This window comes from Staurois parvus, unplaced genomic scaffold, assembly GCF_062004578.1.
Source record: "Staurois parvus isolate SC_StPar_1 unplaced genomic scaffold, SC_StPar_1.0 ptg000891l, whole genome shotgun sequence".
In the NCBI taxonomy this organism is placed as follows: domain Eukaryota; kingdom Metazoa; phylum Chordata; class Amphibia; order Anura; family Ranidae; genus Staurois; species Staurois parvus.
Genome location: NW_028318687.1, coordinates 1,082,514 through 1,102,962, shown reverse-complemented (window position 1 = coordinate 1,102,962; position 20,449 = coordinate 1,082,514). Strand labels below are relative to the sequence as shown.

Below are 20,449 nucleotides of genomic sequence, written 5' to 3'. Positions count from 1 at the left end.
TACACCCTAGGCTAAACATTGCTAAACGCCAACAAAAATGCTAAAGCATTAGCGTTTTTTTGCCCAGCGTTTCTAAAGTAGTTTTTAGCTTTTCTAGTGTGCATTAGACCCTATATAGTGCCTAAAATTTTATGCAGCTCTTTACAGATTATAAATTCCTTTTCCTCAGGAGCCAATTACCTGTTAGGGTGTCTTTCTGCTTTGGGAAGAGTACCCAGAGGTAACCCATGCAAGCACAGAAAGAACATGTAAACTCCAGGCAGATAGTGTCCTGGCCAAGATCGAACTGAGGACCTAAGTGCTGCTTGACAAATGTGCTAATTCACACATCTGGCAGACAGCACAGGCTACACACCATAGTCTTTTTTTTTTTTTTTAATTTTTTTTTATGGATGCTTTGTAAAATGAAGTAAAATCTGATGTATTCAGCAGAGAGCAGTATCAGCTCTCCTTTATAGATTTAAAATGTGTAGATTTCTTTTTTTATTGAAATATATTTAATGAGTAATAAAGGTCCTTTTTATTCTAAGTTTGTTTATAATTTTGCATATAAACAAAACTGTAATATAAACCTAATCTACTCCCTTTCAGGGTGTTCTAATGGTTGGACCACCTGGAACTGGCAAAACTATGCTGGCTAAAGCTGTAGCCACAGAATGCGGAACAACATTTTTCAATGTTTCTTCTTCAACATTAACGTCCAAGTACAGAGGGGAGTCTGAAAAGCTGGTCCGATTATTATTTGAAATGGTACATTTTTCTTTGAAATTCACTGCATGACTCAGCTTCATCTGTCTAAATGTTGAAAGCAGCAGGAAGAGACATCTAGGAATGTGGAAAATGTATAAATAAATGAGAATAGAATTAAAGAAATGATACAGTGTGAGAATATTTGCAAGAAGTTGGCACGTTCTAAAATGCTGATTTAATATAGAAAAATACAACATGAAGTAAGCCATAGCAAGTACTACTAATAAATGAGATGGGAGCCTATAATGGACCATGGACATACCAGGGTAGTCAAAGGCATATCTGTCAGTCATCTGTCACAAAAAACGTGCACAGGATAAAACCTCATACAAATATGAAGAAATTAAAGAGAAGTTAAAACCAGTGACACCTTACCATGGCAGAAAGAATAGTAATTAAAGTAATGCATTTCTATTTATGCATTTATTTTTTATATAAAGCAGGGAAGGATTAAGACCCACATCAGGTTTTTATTGCTGTCTGTGCCCCACTGGGGAGATGCATCCACTCTGTTTGTCCTGTTGACAATTCAGTCTCGCTGGGACTGAAAGGAAGGGAAAATCTAAACTTTGGAGTTGTCACCAAACAAGATTAGAGGGTAAATTTTCCAATGTGGACATTTGTTCCAGTGACAGCTGCTTAATTAGGAAGTGAAGTAAAATCTCTTCAATGAGACATTGCAAAAGCAAAACAAAAAAAGCTTGACAGGGGTTTACCATTCCTTACTCTGTACAAACAAGAAAATGTTTAGCTTTCAGACAATTTTGGTTACTTCTCGAGGGAGTAGTCAGCTGTGGGTTATCTTTTGCCACCATAAATATGAGATTGTTGGCCAGTCCACTCAAAAGCAGAAATATCTAATGAGAATCCTCTCTCCTCTATGAACAGCTTAAATGTCATAAGCCAGGTCAGCCAACTAATGGTTATCGTTCCTTTTAAATACCTACTCTAGTTCAACCTTTTTCAACCAGGGTGCTCAAGCACTCTTGGGTGCCTTCAGGTTTTCTCAAGGATGCCTTGGCAAAATGCCTAAAAATTGCCCCAAAATAAACAAGTCAGCCGGTGGACCAATTCTGCCTTTTAATTAGACAAAATCATAGATTTTCATTGTGCACCATTACAACCTTCCAGCTGCCAGCATCCTAACAACCATTGATGTCATCAGCTGATAAGGAGGATGTTCGCTGTCTGCACAGCAACTTTGTTTTCCCCTCCTCGCCCCTTTCCATTACATTAACTGAATGAGGTAGAGAAACATTGCAATACTAGTCAGTACCACTGGGCAAAGGTGTATTTACTTTGAACAAATAAATCAAGTTGAGTGTCCTACATATGTAGATGTTGCTGCATTATGTAAAATTGTTTAGTTTTTTACATTTTAGAATGGGGTGCTTTGAGATTTTGCATAACTTTAAAGCATGCCTTGACTGAAAAAGGTTGAGAAACACTGTTCTAGTTACTCTATAATATTAAGCACTGTCAGGGCTCTGGGCACTGGGTCATCAGGCATGGGATTGTCTGGCTCGACAGCGGGCACTGGGTCACCAGGCATCAGGTCATTTGGCTCGCCAGCGGGCACCACGTCATCTGGCAAGGCAGTGGGCACCGAGTCACCAGGCACGACAGTGGGCTCCGAGTCAACTGGCATGACCGCGGGCACTGGGTCAGACATTGGATCGTCTGGCCCGACAGCGGGCACCGAGTCACCAGGCATGACAGCGGGCACTGGGTCATCAGGCATTGGATCGTCTGGCTCGACAGCGGGCATCGGGTCATCAGGCATGACAGCGGGTACTGGGTTATCAGGTACCGGATCGTCTGGATCGACAGCGGGCATCGAGTCAACTGGCCTAATGGAATCATCAGGCTGGATCAGTTCATCAGGCTGGGTAGAAACATCATGCTGGGTAGAGGCATCGGGCTGAATGGAGGCATCAGGCTGGGTAGAGGCATCAGGCTGAATTGTGGGCGCCGAGGCACCAGGCTGCACCACGGAAGGCAGGTTCTCAGATGGGAGGCTGACCGGTTTGGATACTGGCAGGATGGTATTGGTTGGAAAGAACTTTTGCCTTTTCCTGGTTTTAGTTACCGGAGCACCGTAAGTAAGCGCAGGTTTGTAAACGGATGGAGCAGCTGGAGACAGAGAAGAGCTGGAGGATGGAACAGGGGAGGGAACAGTTGCTACAGAGGGCTTCTTTACAGGGTTAAAGGCAGGATAGGTGCAGCGAGTGGGAGCAGGGGACTGACATGCGGTAGATAGCAGGGTATACTGGGCTGTAACTGGAGGTGCTGTTGGGAATGCAGGAATATAGCTTTGAAGAAATAGATTAGAAGCAGGACTGGGTTTTTGCAAGCTGACTGAGGCTGGGTGCAACAAGTCTGACCATGTCTGCAGTACGGGTTGAACAAAGCTCAGCTTACACAAAGCCTGTCTGACCAAAGACTGCACTGCGTTTATACAATCTCTTAGTACCTGTTGTGAACATGCAGAATAACGCTCCAGAAAGTAATCCACATCATCCTCTAATAACCATACCAGGGACTCTACCTGGTCGGCACTAAATGGGGGCAAAAATTCATCCCTGCATTCGGGGGTACCAGATGAAACCAACTCAGCACAAACCTGAATCAATGGCTGCACCTCAGAGAACTCTGTGCCCTGATCTACTAGGCAATGAGCGATCCGTATACATTCTAGCAGTTCATCCCTGGGATACTCCTTCAGAGTTTGATAAGCATACTCTCTGTCATCTAACACTAGCAGAGATAAATACACAACCTCATCAAGATCCATCCTTCCCAGCAACAAGCCAAGATGGCTTCCCTGTGCAGCCACTTCTGGTCAGGATTGGCCTTGGTGTAATGTCAGGGCTCCAGGGTATGACCAGAGGTATGTGAACTGACGCAGGGAAACGCAGGCTTCAGATAAGTTATAAACAATATAATTTATTAAAGACTAACAATACAAACATAAACGCAGTGCAATACTAAAACATAACACAGTGCAAACGAACCAAACCAAACCACCCACAGATAACAGTACATACAATGCAAGCGTCGTCAGGCAGGCCGGGTCAATAACAATCGGGCAGGTAGGTACAGGGGGTCAGGCAGAGAATGGTCGGGGTCACAAGCCAGGGATAAAACAGGAGAAGTCAGCAGAGGTCCGGATCAGGCAGGGTCAGCAACGAATCAGACAGGGACGGGGACAGGGATGCAGGAACAAGATACAGGGCCCAGGAAAAACACACACCAAGGCCCAGACTGCAGGTCTGGCCATCCCTTAAATACACCAGCATAATCAACTTCAGGTGTTTGGCTGGCTGCAGGGTTGAGTCTCTGATTGCTGGGAGCACCCGCTGGCCAGCTCTGGTACTGCAGCCCACAAGGCAGGTGAGTCCCACCATTACTGGCAAGTCCATTCCTGACAAGCACTGAAATATTTAAAATGGCCACAGCCTATCTGCCCATTTCTTTTGTTTGTCATCATTCTAGTGTAAGTACACCAAGCTACCTCACTGCAAAATCCTGTAGTCATCCATACTATGGTGTTCTGTGAATACCAGATCTTGAGCTTGTATGTATGCATGCCAGGGATTTCCAAGCCAATTCATTAAAGGAAATCTGTAGTGAGAGAATATGGAGGTTGCCATTGCTAAGCTTTCCTTCTGAAAACATTAATTGCCTGTCATGGTGTTGGAGTTATATTAGAGCAAATGTACAGATCAGGAGTTATGGCTTTTTTAAGTTCTTGTTTATTACAAGTACTTGTATAGCACTGTAAATTTATATAGCGCTTTACATATATATATATATATATATATATATATATATATATATATATATATATATATATATATAGTACATTCGCATCAGCTCCTAACCCTCAGGGAGTATACACTCTAAGGTCCTTAGCTCGCATTCATACATACACATACTAGGGTCAGTTTTAGATAGGAACCAATAAACCTACTAGCATGTCTTTGGAGTGTGGGAAGAAACCGGAGTCCCTGGAGGAAGCCCATGCAGCCACAGGAAGAATGTGCAAACTCCAGGCAAGTGCTGCCAGACAGAAGTGCTAACCATTTAGCCACTGTGCTGCTTTCTAAATCTGTATTCAAGCCAGAGACAGGCAACTTCTGTAAGGTCCTGAATGATAGCCTTCTAAATTTCTCTTTAAGTTAGTTGTACATATCGCTGATAATTCAGAAAATATTCAAGCCGTTTCACAACTAATTACAAACTAGAAATTTGTTATTTTCATGGAGTTAGGTTTTCACACCACAAGGGATTGCAGCATGGCCATGCCTCTGTACACAAAGCCAGGTCCATGAAGAATTAGTTTGGTGTGGAGAAACTCAATTGGCCTGCACAGAGCCCTGACCTCAACTCTACTGAGCACCTTTGAGGAGTACGGGTGCTTATACATGGCTCCATTTTTTTTCGTTCAGCAAGCAAGCTGAATGAAAAAAAAAACTGAACTGAATCCCCCATTCACACAGTTGGTGTGGATACGGGAATCCTCCCCACTGTGTTCTTCTATTCTGACTGTGGGGAAACTCCTCTGCCTCCCAGCTGTCAGAATACACAGATCAGCACTGCAGCCTATGGTCTGCAGTGCATTTTCACAGATCGACTTCTTCTCATGAACCAGAATGACCATACCTGGTTATAAATTTCCGTTTCCGCCACCCCCCTCTGCCAATCCCTCCACTGGCTTTCGATTGCGCAATGGATCAAATTTAAAATCCTAACCCTGACGTACAAAGCTGTCCACCATACTGCCCCGAACTACATCACCGACCTAATATCCAAGTACCGCCCAGCACGCACACTCCGCTCCTCACAAGACCTCCTTCTCTCTAGTTCCCTGGTCTCCTCCTCCCATGCCCGCCTCCAGGACTTCTCCAGGGTGTCACCCATCCTCTGGAACTCCCTTCCCCAACCCATCAGATTATCACCTACTCTCCTCTCCTTTAGGCGCACCCTGAAAACCCATCTCTTCAGGGAAGCCTACCCCCTGCTAACTTGACCGACCTCCTCCACTCTTCCTACCACTCCATCCCCCACAGCTATCTCCTCCTGTACCACTATCCCGTCCCTTCTAGATTGTAAGCTCGAAAGAGCAGGGCCCTCGATCCCCTCGTGTTTTGCATTGTATTGGTATTGTTCTGTCACATGTTCTGTCCCCCTTTGTAATGTACAGCGCTGAGTGAACTATTGGCGCTTTATAAATACTGTATAATAATAATAATAAAAAATTTGACTAGCTTAAGAATTCAGATTTTGAGCCAGGTATTCTCAACCAACATCACCTGACCTCACAAATGCTTTATGGGAATTTGTGCCCATACAGCTAAAAAACACACTCCACAAAATCCTAAAATGGCCTTCCCAGAAGAGTTTAGGATAATAAAGCTTCTAGGGAAGATAGTGTGGTAGCTCTTTATATTAATATATACAATGTGTGTATACAGTTAAGTCCATATACATTTGGACAAAGGCACAATTTTTAGTTTTTTCATGTATTTACCAAAACATATTCAAGCTATAGTTCTATAATGGATATGGGCTGAAAGAGCACACTCTCAGGTTTAATGTGAGGGTATGTACATCCAAATAGGAGGAAGGGTTTAGGAATTACAGTTCTTAAGATTAGCCACCCTCCCTTTTTCAAGGGACCAAAAGTAATTGGACAATTGAATCAAAAGCTGTTTTATGGCCAGGTGTGGGCTACTCCTTCGTTATTTCTTCATCAATTAAGCTGGTAAAAGGTCTGGCGTTGATTCTAAGTGTGGTATTTGCATTTGGAATCTGTTTCTGTGAACCTACATCATGAGTTCAAAGGAGCTGTCCATGCAAGTGAAAAAAGCCATTGTAAGTCTTCAAAAACAAAACAAATCCAGAGATAGCAGCAGCATTAGGAGTGGCCAAATTAACAGTTTGGTACATTCTGAGGAAAGAAGAACTCACTGGTGAGCTCAGCAACGTAAAAAGGCATGGACGTCCACGGAAAACAGCAGTGGATGATCGCAGGATCCTCTCTATGGTAAAGAAAAAAACATTCACAACATCCAGACAAGTGAAGGACATTCTCTAGGAGGTGGGTGTATCATTGTCAGTCTACAATCAAGAGAAGACTTCACGAGAGCAAATACAGAGGGTTCACCACAAGGTATAAACCATTCATAAGCCTGAAGAATAGAAAAGCCAGATTCGACTTTGCCAAAAAACATCTAAAAAAGCCAGACCAGTTCTGGAAAAGTATTTTTTGGACGGATGAAACTAAAATGAATCTGCACCAGAATGACGGGAAGAAAAAAGTGTGGAGAAGGCATGGAACAGCTCATGATCCAAAGCACACAACTTCATCTGTAAAACATGGTGGAGGCAGTGTGATGGCATGGACGTGCATGGCTTCCAGTGGCACTGGGTCATTGGTGTTTATTGATGATGTGACAGAAGCAGCCAGATGAATTCTACAGTGTTTAGAGATACTGTCAGCCCAGATTCAGCCAAATGCAGCAAAGTTGATTTGGACGTCGCTTCACAGTACAGATGGACAATGATCCAAAACACTCTGCAAAAGCAACCCAGGAGCTTTTAAAGGAAAATAAGTGGAGTATTCTGCAGTGGCTGAGTCAATCGCCTGATCTCAGTCCAATTGAGCATGCATTTCACTTGCTGAAGGCAAAACTAAAGGCAGAATGACCCACAAAGAACTGCAGTTAGAGCCTGGCAAAGCATCAGAAACGAGTAAATCCAGTCTTTGGTAATGTCCATGGGTTCCAGACTTTAGGCAGTCATTTACATAGTTACATAGTTAGTATGGCTGAAAAAAGACTAAAGTCCATCCAGTTCTACCATTAAAAAAAAAAAAAAAAAAGTTATAATCCTATACCCACAGTTGATACAGAGGAAGGCAAAAAAAAACCAGCAAAGCATGATCCAATTTGCTCCTGCAGGGAAAAAAAATCCTTCCTGATCCCCTGAGAGGCAATTGGGTCAACTTTACCTATAAATGTTAGTATCCAGCTATATTCTGTGTATCTAAGACAGAATCCAGGCGTTTTTTAAAGCAATCCACTGTGCTGGCCAGAACCAACTCTTGATGGAGTCTATTCCACATTCTCACAGCTCTCACTGTGAAGAAACCTTTCCATGTTTTGGAGATTAAATTTCTTTTCCTCCAGACGTAAAGGATGCCCCCTTGTCCTCTGTGATGACCTCAAGTTGAATAGCTCTACACCGAGTTCACTATATGAACCACTGATGTATTTATACATGTTGATCATATCCCCCCTTAATCTCCTCTTCTCAAGAGAGAATAAATTCAGTTCCTCTAATCTTTCCTCATAGCTGATCTCCTCCATGCCTCCTATCAGTTTAGTTGCCCTTCTCTGTACTTTCTACCAGAACTCCCATATCCTTTTCCTCCATTGATTCCCCCAGTTGTACCCCCCTAGTATGTATGATGCATGCATGTTCTTAGCCCCCAAGTGCATAACCTTACATTTATCAACATTAAACCTCATTTGCCACATAGTATTTGCTACATAGTTGCCCAGTTAAACAGAGCATTGAGGTCGGCTTGTAAATTGAAGACATCCTGTAAGGATGTTATTCCACTGCACAGCTTGGTGTCATCTGCAAAGACACCAAGCTGGGATTTTTAATCTCAGACCCTATATCGTTTATAATTATATTAAAAAGTAAGGGTCCCAACACTGCACCTTGGGGTACACCACTGACAACCCTAGACCATTCAGAACATGAATCATTAACCACTACTCTTTGAATACAATCTTTTAGCCAGTTTTCTATCAATTTACATACGGATTTTTCCCAAGACTGTAGACTTTACCTTACACATTAGCTGTGTGTGGGGAACTGTGTCAAACGCTTTTGCAAAATCCAAGTATACCACGTCCACCGCCACCCCTCTGTCCAAGGTTTTGCTCACCCCCTAATAAAAAGAAATCAGATTTGTTTAACAACTTCTGTCTTTCATGAATCCATGCTGTCTGTTGCCTAAAATATTTTTTCCAGCAGCAAGAACTCATCTATGTGGTCTTTTATTAAACGCTCCAGTATCTTCCCAACTATAGAAGTTAAACTAACAGGTCTATAATTACTTGGTAAAGATTTTGACCCCTTTTTAAATATTGGCACCACATTGGCCTTATGCCAATCCAGTGGTACTATGCCAGTCATTAAAGTGTCCCAAAAATTAGAAACAATGACTTTGAAATGACAGAGCTCAATTTTTTAAGGACCCGTGGGTGTATGCCATCTGGTCCAGGTGCTTTAGTCACCTTTTATACTGTCTAAATATTTTTAGCTCATATCAATTGTGGGCCAGTGTGGATCATCTGGAGCTGTGTCAATACCATACCCATTATGGACAAGAGCTCCACCATGCTACTTTGTATACACCGAGATTAAGAAGGTATTAAATAAATTTGCCTTCTCTTTGTCCCCAGTCACCCACTCTAGATTATTTTGTAAAGGGCCTACATGCTCAGACTGGACTTTTTTACTATTAATATATTTGAATAATTGTTTTGGGCTTGGTCCTGCTATCTTTTGCAATCTGTCGTTCATTTTAAATTTTTGCGGCCTTTATCTCCTTTTTACATATTCTGTTATATTCTTTGTAATGTTTAAACGATGATAGCGTTTCTTCATTTTTATATTAAATAAAAGCTCTTTTCTTATTATCTATAGCTTTTTTAACTTTGGCCGTAAGCCAAATAGGTTTGATTTTTAGCCTTTTAAACTAGTTGTTCATGGGAATATATTTTGCAGTGTGTACGCATACAGTCTTTTTGAAGAACTCCCATTTCTGTGTTGTGTTCATCGATGCCAATATTCCCTCCCAGTCGAAGTCTTGGAGAGCAGCTCTCAGGCTTGGAAAATTGGATCTCTTGAAATTGAGCGGTTTTATTATTCCTGTAGGTGCTTGCTGTTTACAGCTAACAATAAATTAAATCATATTATGGTCACTGCTACGCAGAAGTTCTTTTATATTGACAGTAATAAGCTCTGCATGGTTTGAGATTACCAGGTCCAGCAGAGCATCATTCCTAGTAGGGGTTTCTATGAACTGTACCATAAAATTGTTTAAAAATGTTTGCCCTTTAACTGTTCCTGCAGTACCATTATTCCAGTCAATTTCCGGGTAGTTAAAATCCCCCATTATTATCACTGTCACAGCCCTTGTAGCCCTTTTGATGTGTGCAAGGAGATGAGTTTCCATCTCCTCATTAACACTGGGAGGCCTATAACAAACTCCAATGATTACTTTTGTAGTACACACCCGCATATGCAGTTCCACCCATAATGCTTCAGCCTCATCACACTCTCCATCAACTAGGTCCTCTTTCACACTCGCTCTGAGATCACTTCTCACATAGAGGCAGACACCACCACCTTTCCTATTTACCCTGTCTCTCCGAAAGAGAACATAGCCAGGAATATTAACCCCCCTGGCGGTATTCCCGAGTGTAGCTCGGGGTTAACTTTCAGTACCAAAAGCGGTAACCCTGAGCTACACTCGGGATTACCCTGCAGTGTTGCTCAGGGATTCCCTCTTGCACTTACCATGTCCTGCGCTCCTGCGATGTCCCCCCTACAGCATCCCCGGCCATGTCTTCCAGCCGATGCCGGCATTTGTCTTCTGGGTTCCGTTCCCTTCGAGCATCAGGACGGAACCGGCGGGAAATTCAAAAATGTTAAAATGTGACATTCACTAAATACACTAAAATCTTATAGTATTACATTACTGTATCAAACCATTTCACATACATTTTGTCCCGAGTGCTTTGTCCTGTGCCCTGCCTGCATTTTTACTGTTCTTTCTGCCTTGAAACTGAGAGGTCCATGTCATCCAAAAAGCGTCCCTTTAGGTCAAAAGCGGTTTTAGACCAGCTAGAGAACAGCGATAGTAAATTAGAACCACTTGCAGAATTGAGTAATAATGATTCGTGGGGAAATTCGTCTTCAGACACTGAAAACAATTTTGCGACTGAGCTCAGTGATGCGCAAACTTGGCGCTCTTTTTCAAATTTCAATGTTTTTGGTTTGATTATATTGAATTTAATTTATTATTAGATTATTTTTTATGATTATTATATTATTTATGATTTCGTGTTTCAAATTTTATCATACCTGGGACTAGACTCTTGTTTGGACAGATTTCAGTAAGTTATTCCTAAGAATTACAGGCCTACAATAAAAAAAACATATTTCCATGCAAAAAAAATATTGACATAATCAGACCACTAGGGAGGTTAATGGCCCAGTCATGTGAAGAATGAAGCCAAGATTCAGCAATACCAGTTAAATCATAGTTCTGTTCATATACCAAAGCTTCCAACTTGCCTATTTTGCTTGGCAGACTTCTGGCATTGGTGAACAAACAGTTTAACTCATTGACATCTTGTTCACACGTATTTTGCATATTTTTTATTTTCATACAAATGGTACCAATTCCACTGGTTGTTTGTTACATAGGAACCTTCTCATCATCTGCCATAGCCTTCCCCCCATCTTTCCCCATTCCACCCACCAACAATAAATATTGACCCCTGTCTGATCTGTCTACCCTGTTTATAAGCGAATTCTCCCTCCTCCCTCGATCCTAGTTTAAATACTCCTCCAGCCTTCCCATAAACCTTTCCCCTAGCACTGCAGACCCCCTTCCATTTAGGTGCAGACCATCTCTAGCATATAGGTTGCACCCTAATGAAAAGTCAGCCCAGTGTTCTAGAAACCCAAATTTTTCCCTCTTATACCAGATCTTGAGCCATTCATTGAGTTCTCTAATTTCCCCCTGTTCTTCTTCCTGAGTTGCGCATGGCACAGGGAATATGTCAGAGAATATCACCTTGGAGGCCCTTCCCTTCAACTTGCAGCCTAGTTCTTTAAATTGATTCTTAAGGAGCCTCCACCTTCCATGTATTCTGTCATTGGTTCCAACATGAACCAACACTGTAAAATGAAATAAAAAACAAGAAGCGCACCAGCCTTGCGCATTACCTCAGCGACCAAAATTTATTACTTGTAAAAAACATACTCACAAACAGCGAATAAAATCAGGCATGTAAGTCCTCTCAGGGACTTGAAGATAACATGAGTCCCATCAGGGGAATAGGTGTTCAGTACAGCTGACGCGTTTCGAAGGGAGTCCCTTCTTCCTCAGAGCTCTGAGGAAGAAGAGACTCCCTTCGAAACGCGTCAGCTGTACTGAACACCTATTCCCCTGATGGGACTCATGTTATCTTCAAGTCCCTGAGAGGACTTACATGCCTGATTTTATTCGCTGTTTGTGAGTATGTTTTTTACAAGTAATAAATTTTGGTCGCTGAGGTAATGCGCAAGGCTGGTGCGCTTCTTGTTTTTTATTTCATTTTACAGTGCTGATTGGGCTTCCCCAGCCTTGGTTTGGAGCTGCACAGCCCTTTATGCAGTGGTGTTCGTTCTCCCCAGGCCTGGTTCCATCTTGTGCCACCTGTCTGAGTCTTGGAGCGCAGGAGAATTCTTTTTCGATTTTCCAACATGAACCAAGACAGCTGGGTCATGCCCAGCCCCTCCCACTAATTCATCAACCTGGTCCACCACATGCCGAACCCTGGAACCAGGGAGACTGCAGACCATTCGGTTTAGGCGATCCTGGCAACAAATTATTCTATCAGTCCTTCTGATTATAGAATCCCCTACTACCACCAGCTGTCTAGGCCTTCCTGCACTACCCTCACCACCCTCCCAGATGGTCTGCCCTCCCGGCTGTTAGGGATAGCAGTGACATCCAGGGCTGCCACACCTGAGCATGCCACCCCCACATCTTCACCTACCTTGGCAAATTTGTTTGGGTGCTCAAACCCAGGGCTGGCCTTCCTTTTCTGTGAGCCCCTACCACTCGTTACAGTAACCCATCTTCCCTGATAATCCTGATTAGCCCCTCCACATCAGTGCCATTAGCTCCCTGCTCAGAGAACAGAAGACCCCTTTCCAGGTTGTAAGTTCAGACCAGTGTTGCAACTTTCTCCTCCAGATCTCTAACGCGAGTTTCCAGAAGGGCAAGCCGCTCACATATGTTGCAGCGGTATCCATCCTGGAGCTGTTGCTGCATACATGTAGCACACTGTGCACTGCACAAAACCTTCAACCCTGCTAGCACACATTATCCCAGTTACAATATTAACAGGAAATATCAGTTGTCACCGATTAGTAGACTCCTACTATAAACTCCTGTTTTCCACTCCGCTTTTTTTACTCTTTTTTTTTATTTCATCACATAGGGGACAAAAAGTCCCTTATGTGATGATTGTGGGTGATCATCACATAAGGGACTTTTTTGTCCCCTATGTGATGAAAAAAAAAAAAAGTAAAGAAAATGTTTTTAATTGAAAAATTAAAGTTACAGCCAAGCACATAACATCCTCTCAAAAAAAAAAAAAACTTGATGCTTCCCCCTCCCCCCCCCATGTCTAAAAGACCCTGGGTATTTCCCCTGTGCTCCACTGAATGTAAAGCAGTGCACATCACATTGCATCACATTCTTTCCCGGCCTTGGTGGCCAGGAAATCTGTCAACAGGGACACGGAAGTGACATCATAACGTCACTTCTGGGTCAGGACAAGAAGGGGAGTGGACATGTCCACTCTCCTCCCTTCCCTCTAGCCGAAGGCGCAAGCTGAACTGGACCAGGCCTGCAGATGGGCAAGCAGAAGGGAGGGGGGCAGAGGCTGGCACTGTGGGCTGTGTGAAAGCATTCAGGCAGCAGCGCGGCTGCCCGAATGCTTTCACCTGACAGGTGAGCCCTGCTGCTTGCCCGCAGCAGGGCTAAAGGTAAAAAAAAAAAAAAACTGCATTCAACATTCACATAAAATACATTTATGTTTTTGGTTGTAACAGGACAAAATGTGGAAAATTTCAAGGGGTATGAATATTTTTTCAAGAATATTGCAAGTAGGTAGGTGGTCTTTTTCCTGTTCCGTGGGGGCCCCCTCAAGATACCAACGGTCACACCTGGACACAGCTACGAGATCTTGGAAAGTGAATGCACTCAAGTCACCTCAGTTGCAATTGCAAGCACTTCAGTTTTATTGGCATAACGTCAGGGTTTTTATACTGTAGTCTTTGGGCAAACACACCCTCAGACCATCCAATCAAATACATGTACATTTTTTTACCTTAACTCAACAATTATTTGTATGAGGTTTGCATTTTCACTCTTCTGCTTTATCTGTCATGCCATATCTGTTCTAACGCCCAGACCATGGCTGTAATCTGACCCCACGCATAAGCTGTGGTTACAACTTTTCAGAAATGAGAGTAAAGCTTATCTTTTTTTTTGTAAAGTTTGCAAAAACACTCATTTCTACATGAAGCTGCCATAGACAGTTTTGTTAGTGTGTACAAATTTCATATATATGTATGTTAAACTAGCATCTTGTACTAGTGTATACAAAATGGATTCAGTTATATTCCATTTAATCCTTACAAGTATGTGTATATATAATATAATACTATACACACACACAAAATATATATATATATATATATATATATATATATATATATATATATATATATATATATATATACATATATATATATATATATGTATGTATGTATGTATGTATGTGTGTGTGTGTGTGTGTATATATATATATATATATATATATATATATATATATATATATATATATATATATATATATATATATATTAGTCTACACACCCCTGTTAAAATTAAAATGTCAGGTTTCTGTGATATAAAAGAAAAGAGACAAAGATAAATCATTTCAGAACTTTTTCCACCTTTTAATGTGACCTATAAACTGTGCAACTCAATTGAGAAACAAACTGAGATCTTTTAGGGGGGGTGAAGTAAACATAAAAAACTAAAATAATGTGGTTGCATAAGTGTGCACACCCTCTTATAGCTGTGTTCAGAATTAAGCAATCACATTCAAAATCATGTTAAATAGTCAGTACACACCTGCCATCATTCAAAGTGCCTCTGATTAACCCCAAATAAAGTTCAGCTGTTCTACTAGGTCTTTCCTGACATTTTATTAGTCGCATCCTACAGCAAAATCAATGGTCCGCAGAGAGCTTCTAAAGCATCAGAGGGATCTCAGTGTTAAAAGGTATCAGTCAGGAGAAGGGTACAAAAGAATTTCCAAGGCATTAAATATATCATGAAGAACAGTGAAGTTAGTCATCATCAAGTGCAGAAAATCTGTTGCAATAGTGAAATTACCAAGAACTGGACATCCCTCCAAAATTGATGAAAAGACGAGAAGAAAACTGGTCTAAATTTTCCAAAAACACATCTGAAGTCTTCCAAAAGCATGTGGGAAAATGTGTTATGATCTGATGAAACCAAAGTTGAACTTTTTGGCCATAATTCCAAAAGATATGTTTGGCGCAAAAACAATACTGCACATCACCAAAAGAACACCATACCCACAGTGAAGTATGGTGGTGGCAGCATCATGCTTTAGGGCTGTTTTTCTTCAGCTGGAAATGGGGCCTTAGTCAAGGTAGAGGGAATTATGAACAGTTCCAAGTACCAGTCAATATTGGCACAAAACCTTCAGGCTTCTGCTAGAAAGCTAAACATGAAGAGGAACTTCAGCATGACAACGACCCAAAGCATACATCCAAATCAACAAATGAATGGCTTCACCAGAAGAAGATTAACGTTTTGGAATGGCCCAGCCAGAGCGCAGACCTGAATCCGATCGAAAATCTGTGGGGTGGTCTGAAGAGGGCTGTGCACAGGAGATACCCTTGCAATCTGACCGATTTTGGAGTGTTTTTGCAAGGAAGAGTGGGCAAATATTGCCAAGTCAAGATGTGCCATACTGATAGACTCAGACTCATACCCAAAAAAGACTGAGTGCTGTAATAAAATCAAAAGGTGCTTCAACAAAGTATTAGTTTAAGGGTGTGCACACTTATGCAACCATACTATTTTTTAGTTTTTTTATTTTTACTTCCCTCCACCTAAAAGATTTCAGTTTGTTGTTCAACTGAGTTGTACAGTTTATAGGTTACATTAAAGGTGGAAAAAGTTCTGAAATTATTTATCTTTGTCTCATTTCTTTAGATCATAGAAACCTGACATTTTAACAGGGGTGTGTAGACTTTATATCCTGTGTGTGTGTGTGTGTGTGTGTGTGTGTGTATATGTGTATATATATATATGTGTGTGTGTGTGTGTGTGTATATGTGTATATATATATATATATGTGTGTGTGTTACACACACAAGAATTTTAATGGCATCCCAGTTTTAGTCTATAGGGTTCAATATTGAGTTGGCTCACCCTTTGCAGCTAGAACAGCTTTACCTCTTCTGGGAAGGCTGTCCACAGGGTTTAGGAGTGTATCTATGGGAATGTTTGACCATTCTTCCAGAAGCGCATTTGTGAGGTCAGGCATTGATGTTGGACGAGAAGGCCTGGCTTGCAGTTTCTGCTCTAATGCATCCCAAAGGTGTTCTATTGGGTTGAGGTCAGGACTCTGTGCAGGCCAGTCAAATTTCTCCACCCCAAACTCTTGCTCATCCATGTCTTTATGGACCTTCCTTTGTGCACAGCTATGCAGTTATGTTGGAACAGGAAGGAACCATCCCCATACTGTTCCCACAAAGTTGGGAGCATGAAATTGTCCAAAATGTCTTGGTATGCTGACGCCTTGAGTTTCCTTCACTGGAACCAAGGGGCCAAGCCCCACCACACCATAATCCCCCCTCCACCAAACTTTACGCTTGGCACAATTCAGTCAGGCAAGTACAGTTCTCCTTGCAACCGCCAAACCCAGACACGTCCATCAGATTGCCAGACAGAGAAGCGTGATTGGTCACACCAAAGAACACGTCTCCACTGCTTCAGAGTCCAGTGGCGGCGTGCTTTACACCACTGCATCCGGCGCTTTGCATTGCACTTGGTGATGTAAGGCTTGGATGCAGCTGCTCGGCCATGGAAGCCCATTCCATGAAGCTCTCTAAGCACTGCTGTTGTGCTAATCTGAAGGCCACGCGAAGTTTGGAGGTCTTTAGCTATTGACTCTGCAGACAGTTGGAGACTTCTGCACACTGTGCCCTTCAGCATGCACTAACCCTGCTCTTTCATTTTACATGGTCTACCACTTTGTGGCTGAGTTGCTGTTGCTTCCAGTTGCACTTTGTTATAATACCACTAACAGCTGACCGTGGAATATTTATTAGCAAGGAAATGTCATGGATGGACTTATTGCACAGGCGGCAACCTATCATGGTACCACGCTTGAGTTCACTGAGCTCCTGAGAGTGACCCATTCTTTCACCTGTACCCAATGATTTGGAGGGGGGTCCCAATACTTTTGGCAAGTGTGTGTATGTGTATATTATATAATATATAATATATATATATATATATATCCACTTGACCTCTGGAAGATTTACCCCCCTGCAAGACCAGGCCATTTTTTGCTTTTTGGCAGTGCGTTACTTTAACGGTTGCGCAGCGCTATACACAAATTAAATGTAGAATTTTTTTTGCACACAAACGGCTTTCTTTTGGTGGTATTTGATCACCACTGGGATTTTTATTTTTTGCACTATAAATTAAAAATTACAGAACCCCCCCCCCCCCCCCCCGTTTTTTACTTTCTGCTATAAAGGATATCGAGTAAAAAAATTCAAATTTCTTCATAAATTTAGACCAATATGTATTCTGCTACATATTTTTGGTAAACAAAAATCCAACAAGCATATATTGATTGGTTTGTAGAAAAGTTATAGCGTCTACAAACTATAGTATATACTGTATACTGCAAATTTTTTTTTTTCTTTTTCAACTAGTAATGGCGGCGATCAGCGACTTATTGAGTCTGCAATAGTATGGTGGGCAATCTGACACTTTTGACACTTTGTGGTATACAGTGATCAGTACTAAAAATATACATGGTCACTGTACTAATGACACTGGCTCGGAAGGGGTTAAACATCTAGGGTGACCAAGGGGTTAAATGTGTGCCTAACCAGTGTTTGTATGTACTGTCAGGTGCTTTCACTAAGAGATGTGCCGGTTTTTACTCCCTTTGCAGGGAAACAGACTGGCACATCCCCACTGGCAAGGCAGAGCCCTGTATTGTTTACATTGACAGAGCTCTGCCCTGTCTTCCTCCTCGCTGATCAGCTGGTGCGGTTGGTCTGTTATTGGCTGGCACCCGCAGATTGACTTGTGCTGTGACTAAGCACAGCATAGCCAACGTGCCCCCTAGCACACGAGAGACTTTCTGCTGTCGTACTCCTACAAGAGACGGTCGGCAAATGGAGAGATATTATTTATATATATATATATATATATATATATATATATATATATATATACACAGTGGGGATCGAAAGTTTGGGCACCCCAGCTAAAAATTTGTATTAATGTGCATAAAGAAGCCACGGAAAGATGGAAAAATCTCCAAAAGGCATCAAATTACAGATTAGACATTCTTATAATATGTCAACAAAAGTTAGATTTTATTTCCATCATTTACACTTTCAAAATAACAGAAAACAAAAAATGGCGTCTGCAAAAGTTTGGGCACCCTGCAGAGATAATATCTTGTACTGCCCCCTTTGGCAAGTATCACAGCTTGTAAACGCTTTTTGTAGCCAGCCAAGAGTCTTTCAATTCTTGTTTGAGGTATCTTTGCCCATTCTTCCTTACAAAAGTCTTCCAGTTCTTTGAGATTTCTGGGCAACTGCTTAGAAGAACCCATAGTGCTGATTGTTGGGGCAAGGTCAGATGAGTCTGGGCATTTAAAACCTTTGAGATTGCCATCACCTGGTCTTCCCAGACGATGATTGAGAACAATCCATGACACTGGCAGGTCTCAGCTTTGCAAAGAGGGCAGTGCATGCTATAAATTCTGCAGGGTGCCCAAACTTTTGCAGACGCCATTTTTTTGTTTTCTGTTATTTTGAAAGTGTAAATGATGGAAATAAAATCTAACTTTTGTTGACATATTATAAGAATGTCTAATCTGTAATTTAATGCCTTTTGGAGATGTTTCCATCTTTCCTTGGCTTCTTTATGCACATTAATACAAATTTTTAGCTGGGGTGCCCAAACTTTCGATCCCCACTGTATGTGTGTGTGTATATGTATATATATATATTTTTTCACACACAGATGTAATAGGAAGGATCTTTCCAGAGTTGCAATATATTTCTTAATAAATAACTTTTATCTCTTGTTCATGGGTACCTTACCCCTGTAATATGTGCAATGATGTCCTGGGTCTGTAGACCTGCTGTGGCCCTTGGAGAGGCAGCACCTCTCCAGAATGTTTTCAGGGTTTTTTTATCGGTTTTTGTTATGGAGAATGAAACTTCAGTTCTTGCACCATTCAACAAGCAAACAGGGACAGGGTCTTGTATTGTGGCCAGAAGATCTCACTGTTAAAGCTAAACTCCAGCCAAAACATTTAATGTATAGTATTGTACAGTAGAGGGGGGTTAAAGCCTCTGCCAGGCTTTTACTGCTGTCTTTTTTTTTCTCTTTTGGGCAATTCATTCTCACTTCTCGTCCCAGAGACAGGGTGTGTATGATGATAAAGAGAGTACCAAAAGTATGTATATTTAGTAAAGTGGGGAGGGATTCAAACGTCTGGGTTTTTTGTTATAGCCCTCTGGGTCTACCTGTCTTGGTGGTACCTGCACCTTCTTATTTCTTCTCTCCGCCTCATCAGTACAGGAAGTACGGTGGCTTCAGTCAATTCCCTTTGAAAGCTAGTACATAACTCTGTTCTTCTGAAGAGTCATTTTCTAAATACGTATTCTAGCTGTTGATTTTGTTGTCTTGTAATTTTTTGACATGGCTTTTGTAGCCAATCATTCAGTAATTCAATGAGCCCTGTGTACAATAGCTTCTAAAATAGATGTTTTTGTGGTGCACAGTTTGAAAATTAATTTAAGTACCCTTTTTGTAGCATTCTATTATAATGCTAAAACTTCAATTCCTTGTACAAAGTGTAGACATAAAAGCTAGACATGTGTAGGGGTAATGACAAGCAATGGAGCACAGTTGAGGATTTCCTTGAGTAACTGTGTTAAAGGGAAATCTCCAGTCTAAACCAAAATCATTTTTGTCCTTTTTAAAGACAAAACTGTCTATTCTATATAAATTACCTGCTAACTAGTTTGTCTTGATTTTTTTAAACTGAATGGGTGGCTGATATACTGATTAGGTACCTAGATATATTTGCTGCCGATGCCTGCCATATTGTGTAGCACATTACAGACTGAATCGTGCACATTAGACAGTCTTCAAAACAAAGCACATTTAAATGGCCCTGCAGTCATACTAGCAGTCATTTAATCAGCCTCATAACATAGAGAGCAAATAATCTGAAGGCGTGGTTTTGTGTTGTGGAGCAAAATCACACAAATTTCAAGAGAACTGTTATTTTCTAACCAATGATGGTGTCCCTGTTGCAATATAAACCCAGGTCCTAATGCAGCACAACAGTACTAACCACTGTATGAACTGAGACTATCGAGGAAAATTCAGTAAAACTTATACATTGGGTTACTGGCAGTAGTTCCCTTTAAAACTAACTTGCCTAATTTAGGCAAATTTACATAGTTAGGATGGCCATACATTATACAATTTTCTTGAGAATTTTGCTTTAGATTTCCC

The 20,449-nt window shown here is 41.5% G+C and overlaps 1 protein-coding gene across 1 annotated transcript in view; it reads left to right on the top strand.

The window, feature by feature from the left end:
* The window catches only part of KATNAL1 (katanin catalytic subunit A1 like 1), a 174,534-nt gene that overhangs the window by 91,770 nt on the left and 62,315 nt on the right, over positions 1–20,449 (top strand). Inside the window, exon 7 of the mRNA XM_089656145.1 lies at positions 592–750. Coding sequence (XP_089512271.1) covers positions 592–750 — 159 coding nt within the window. The remainder of the gene's footprint in view (positions 1–591; positions 751–20,449) is intronic.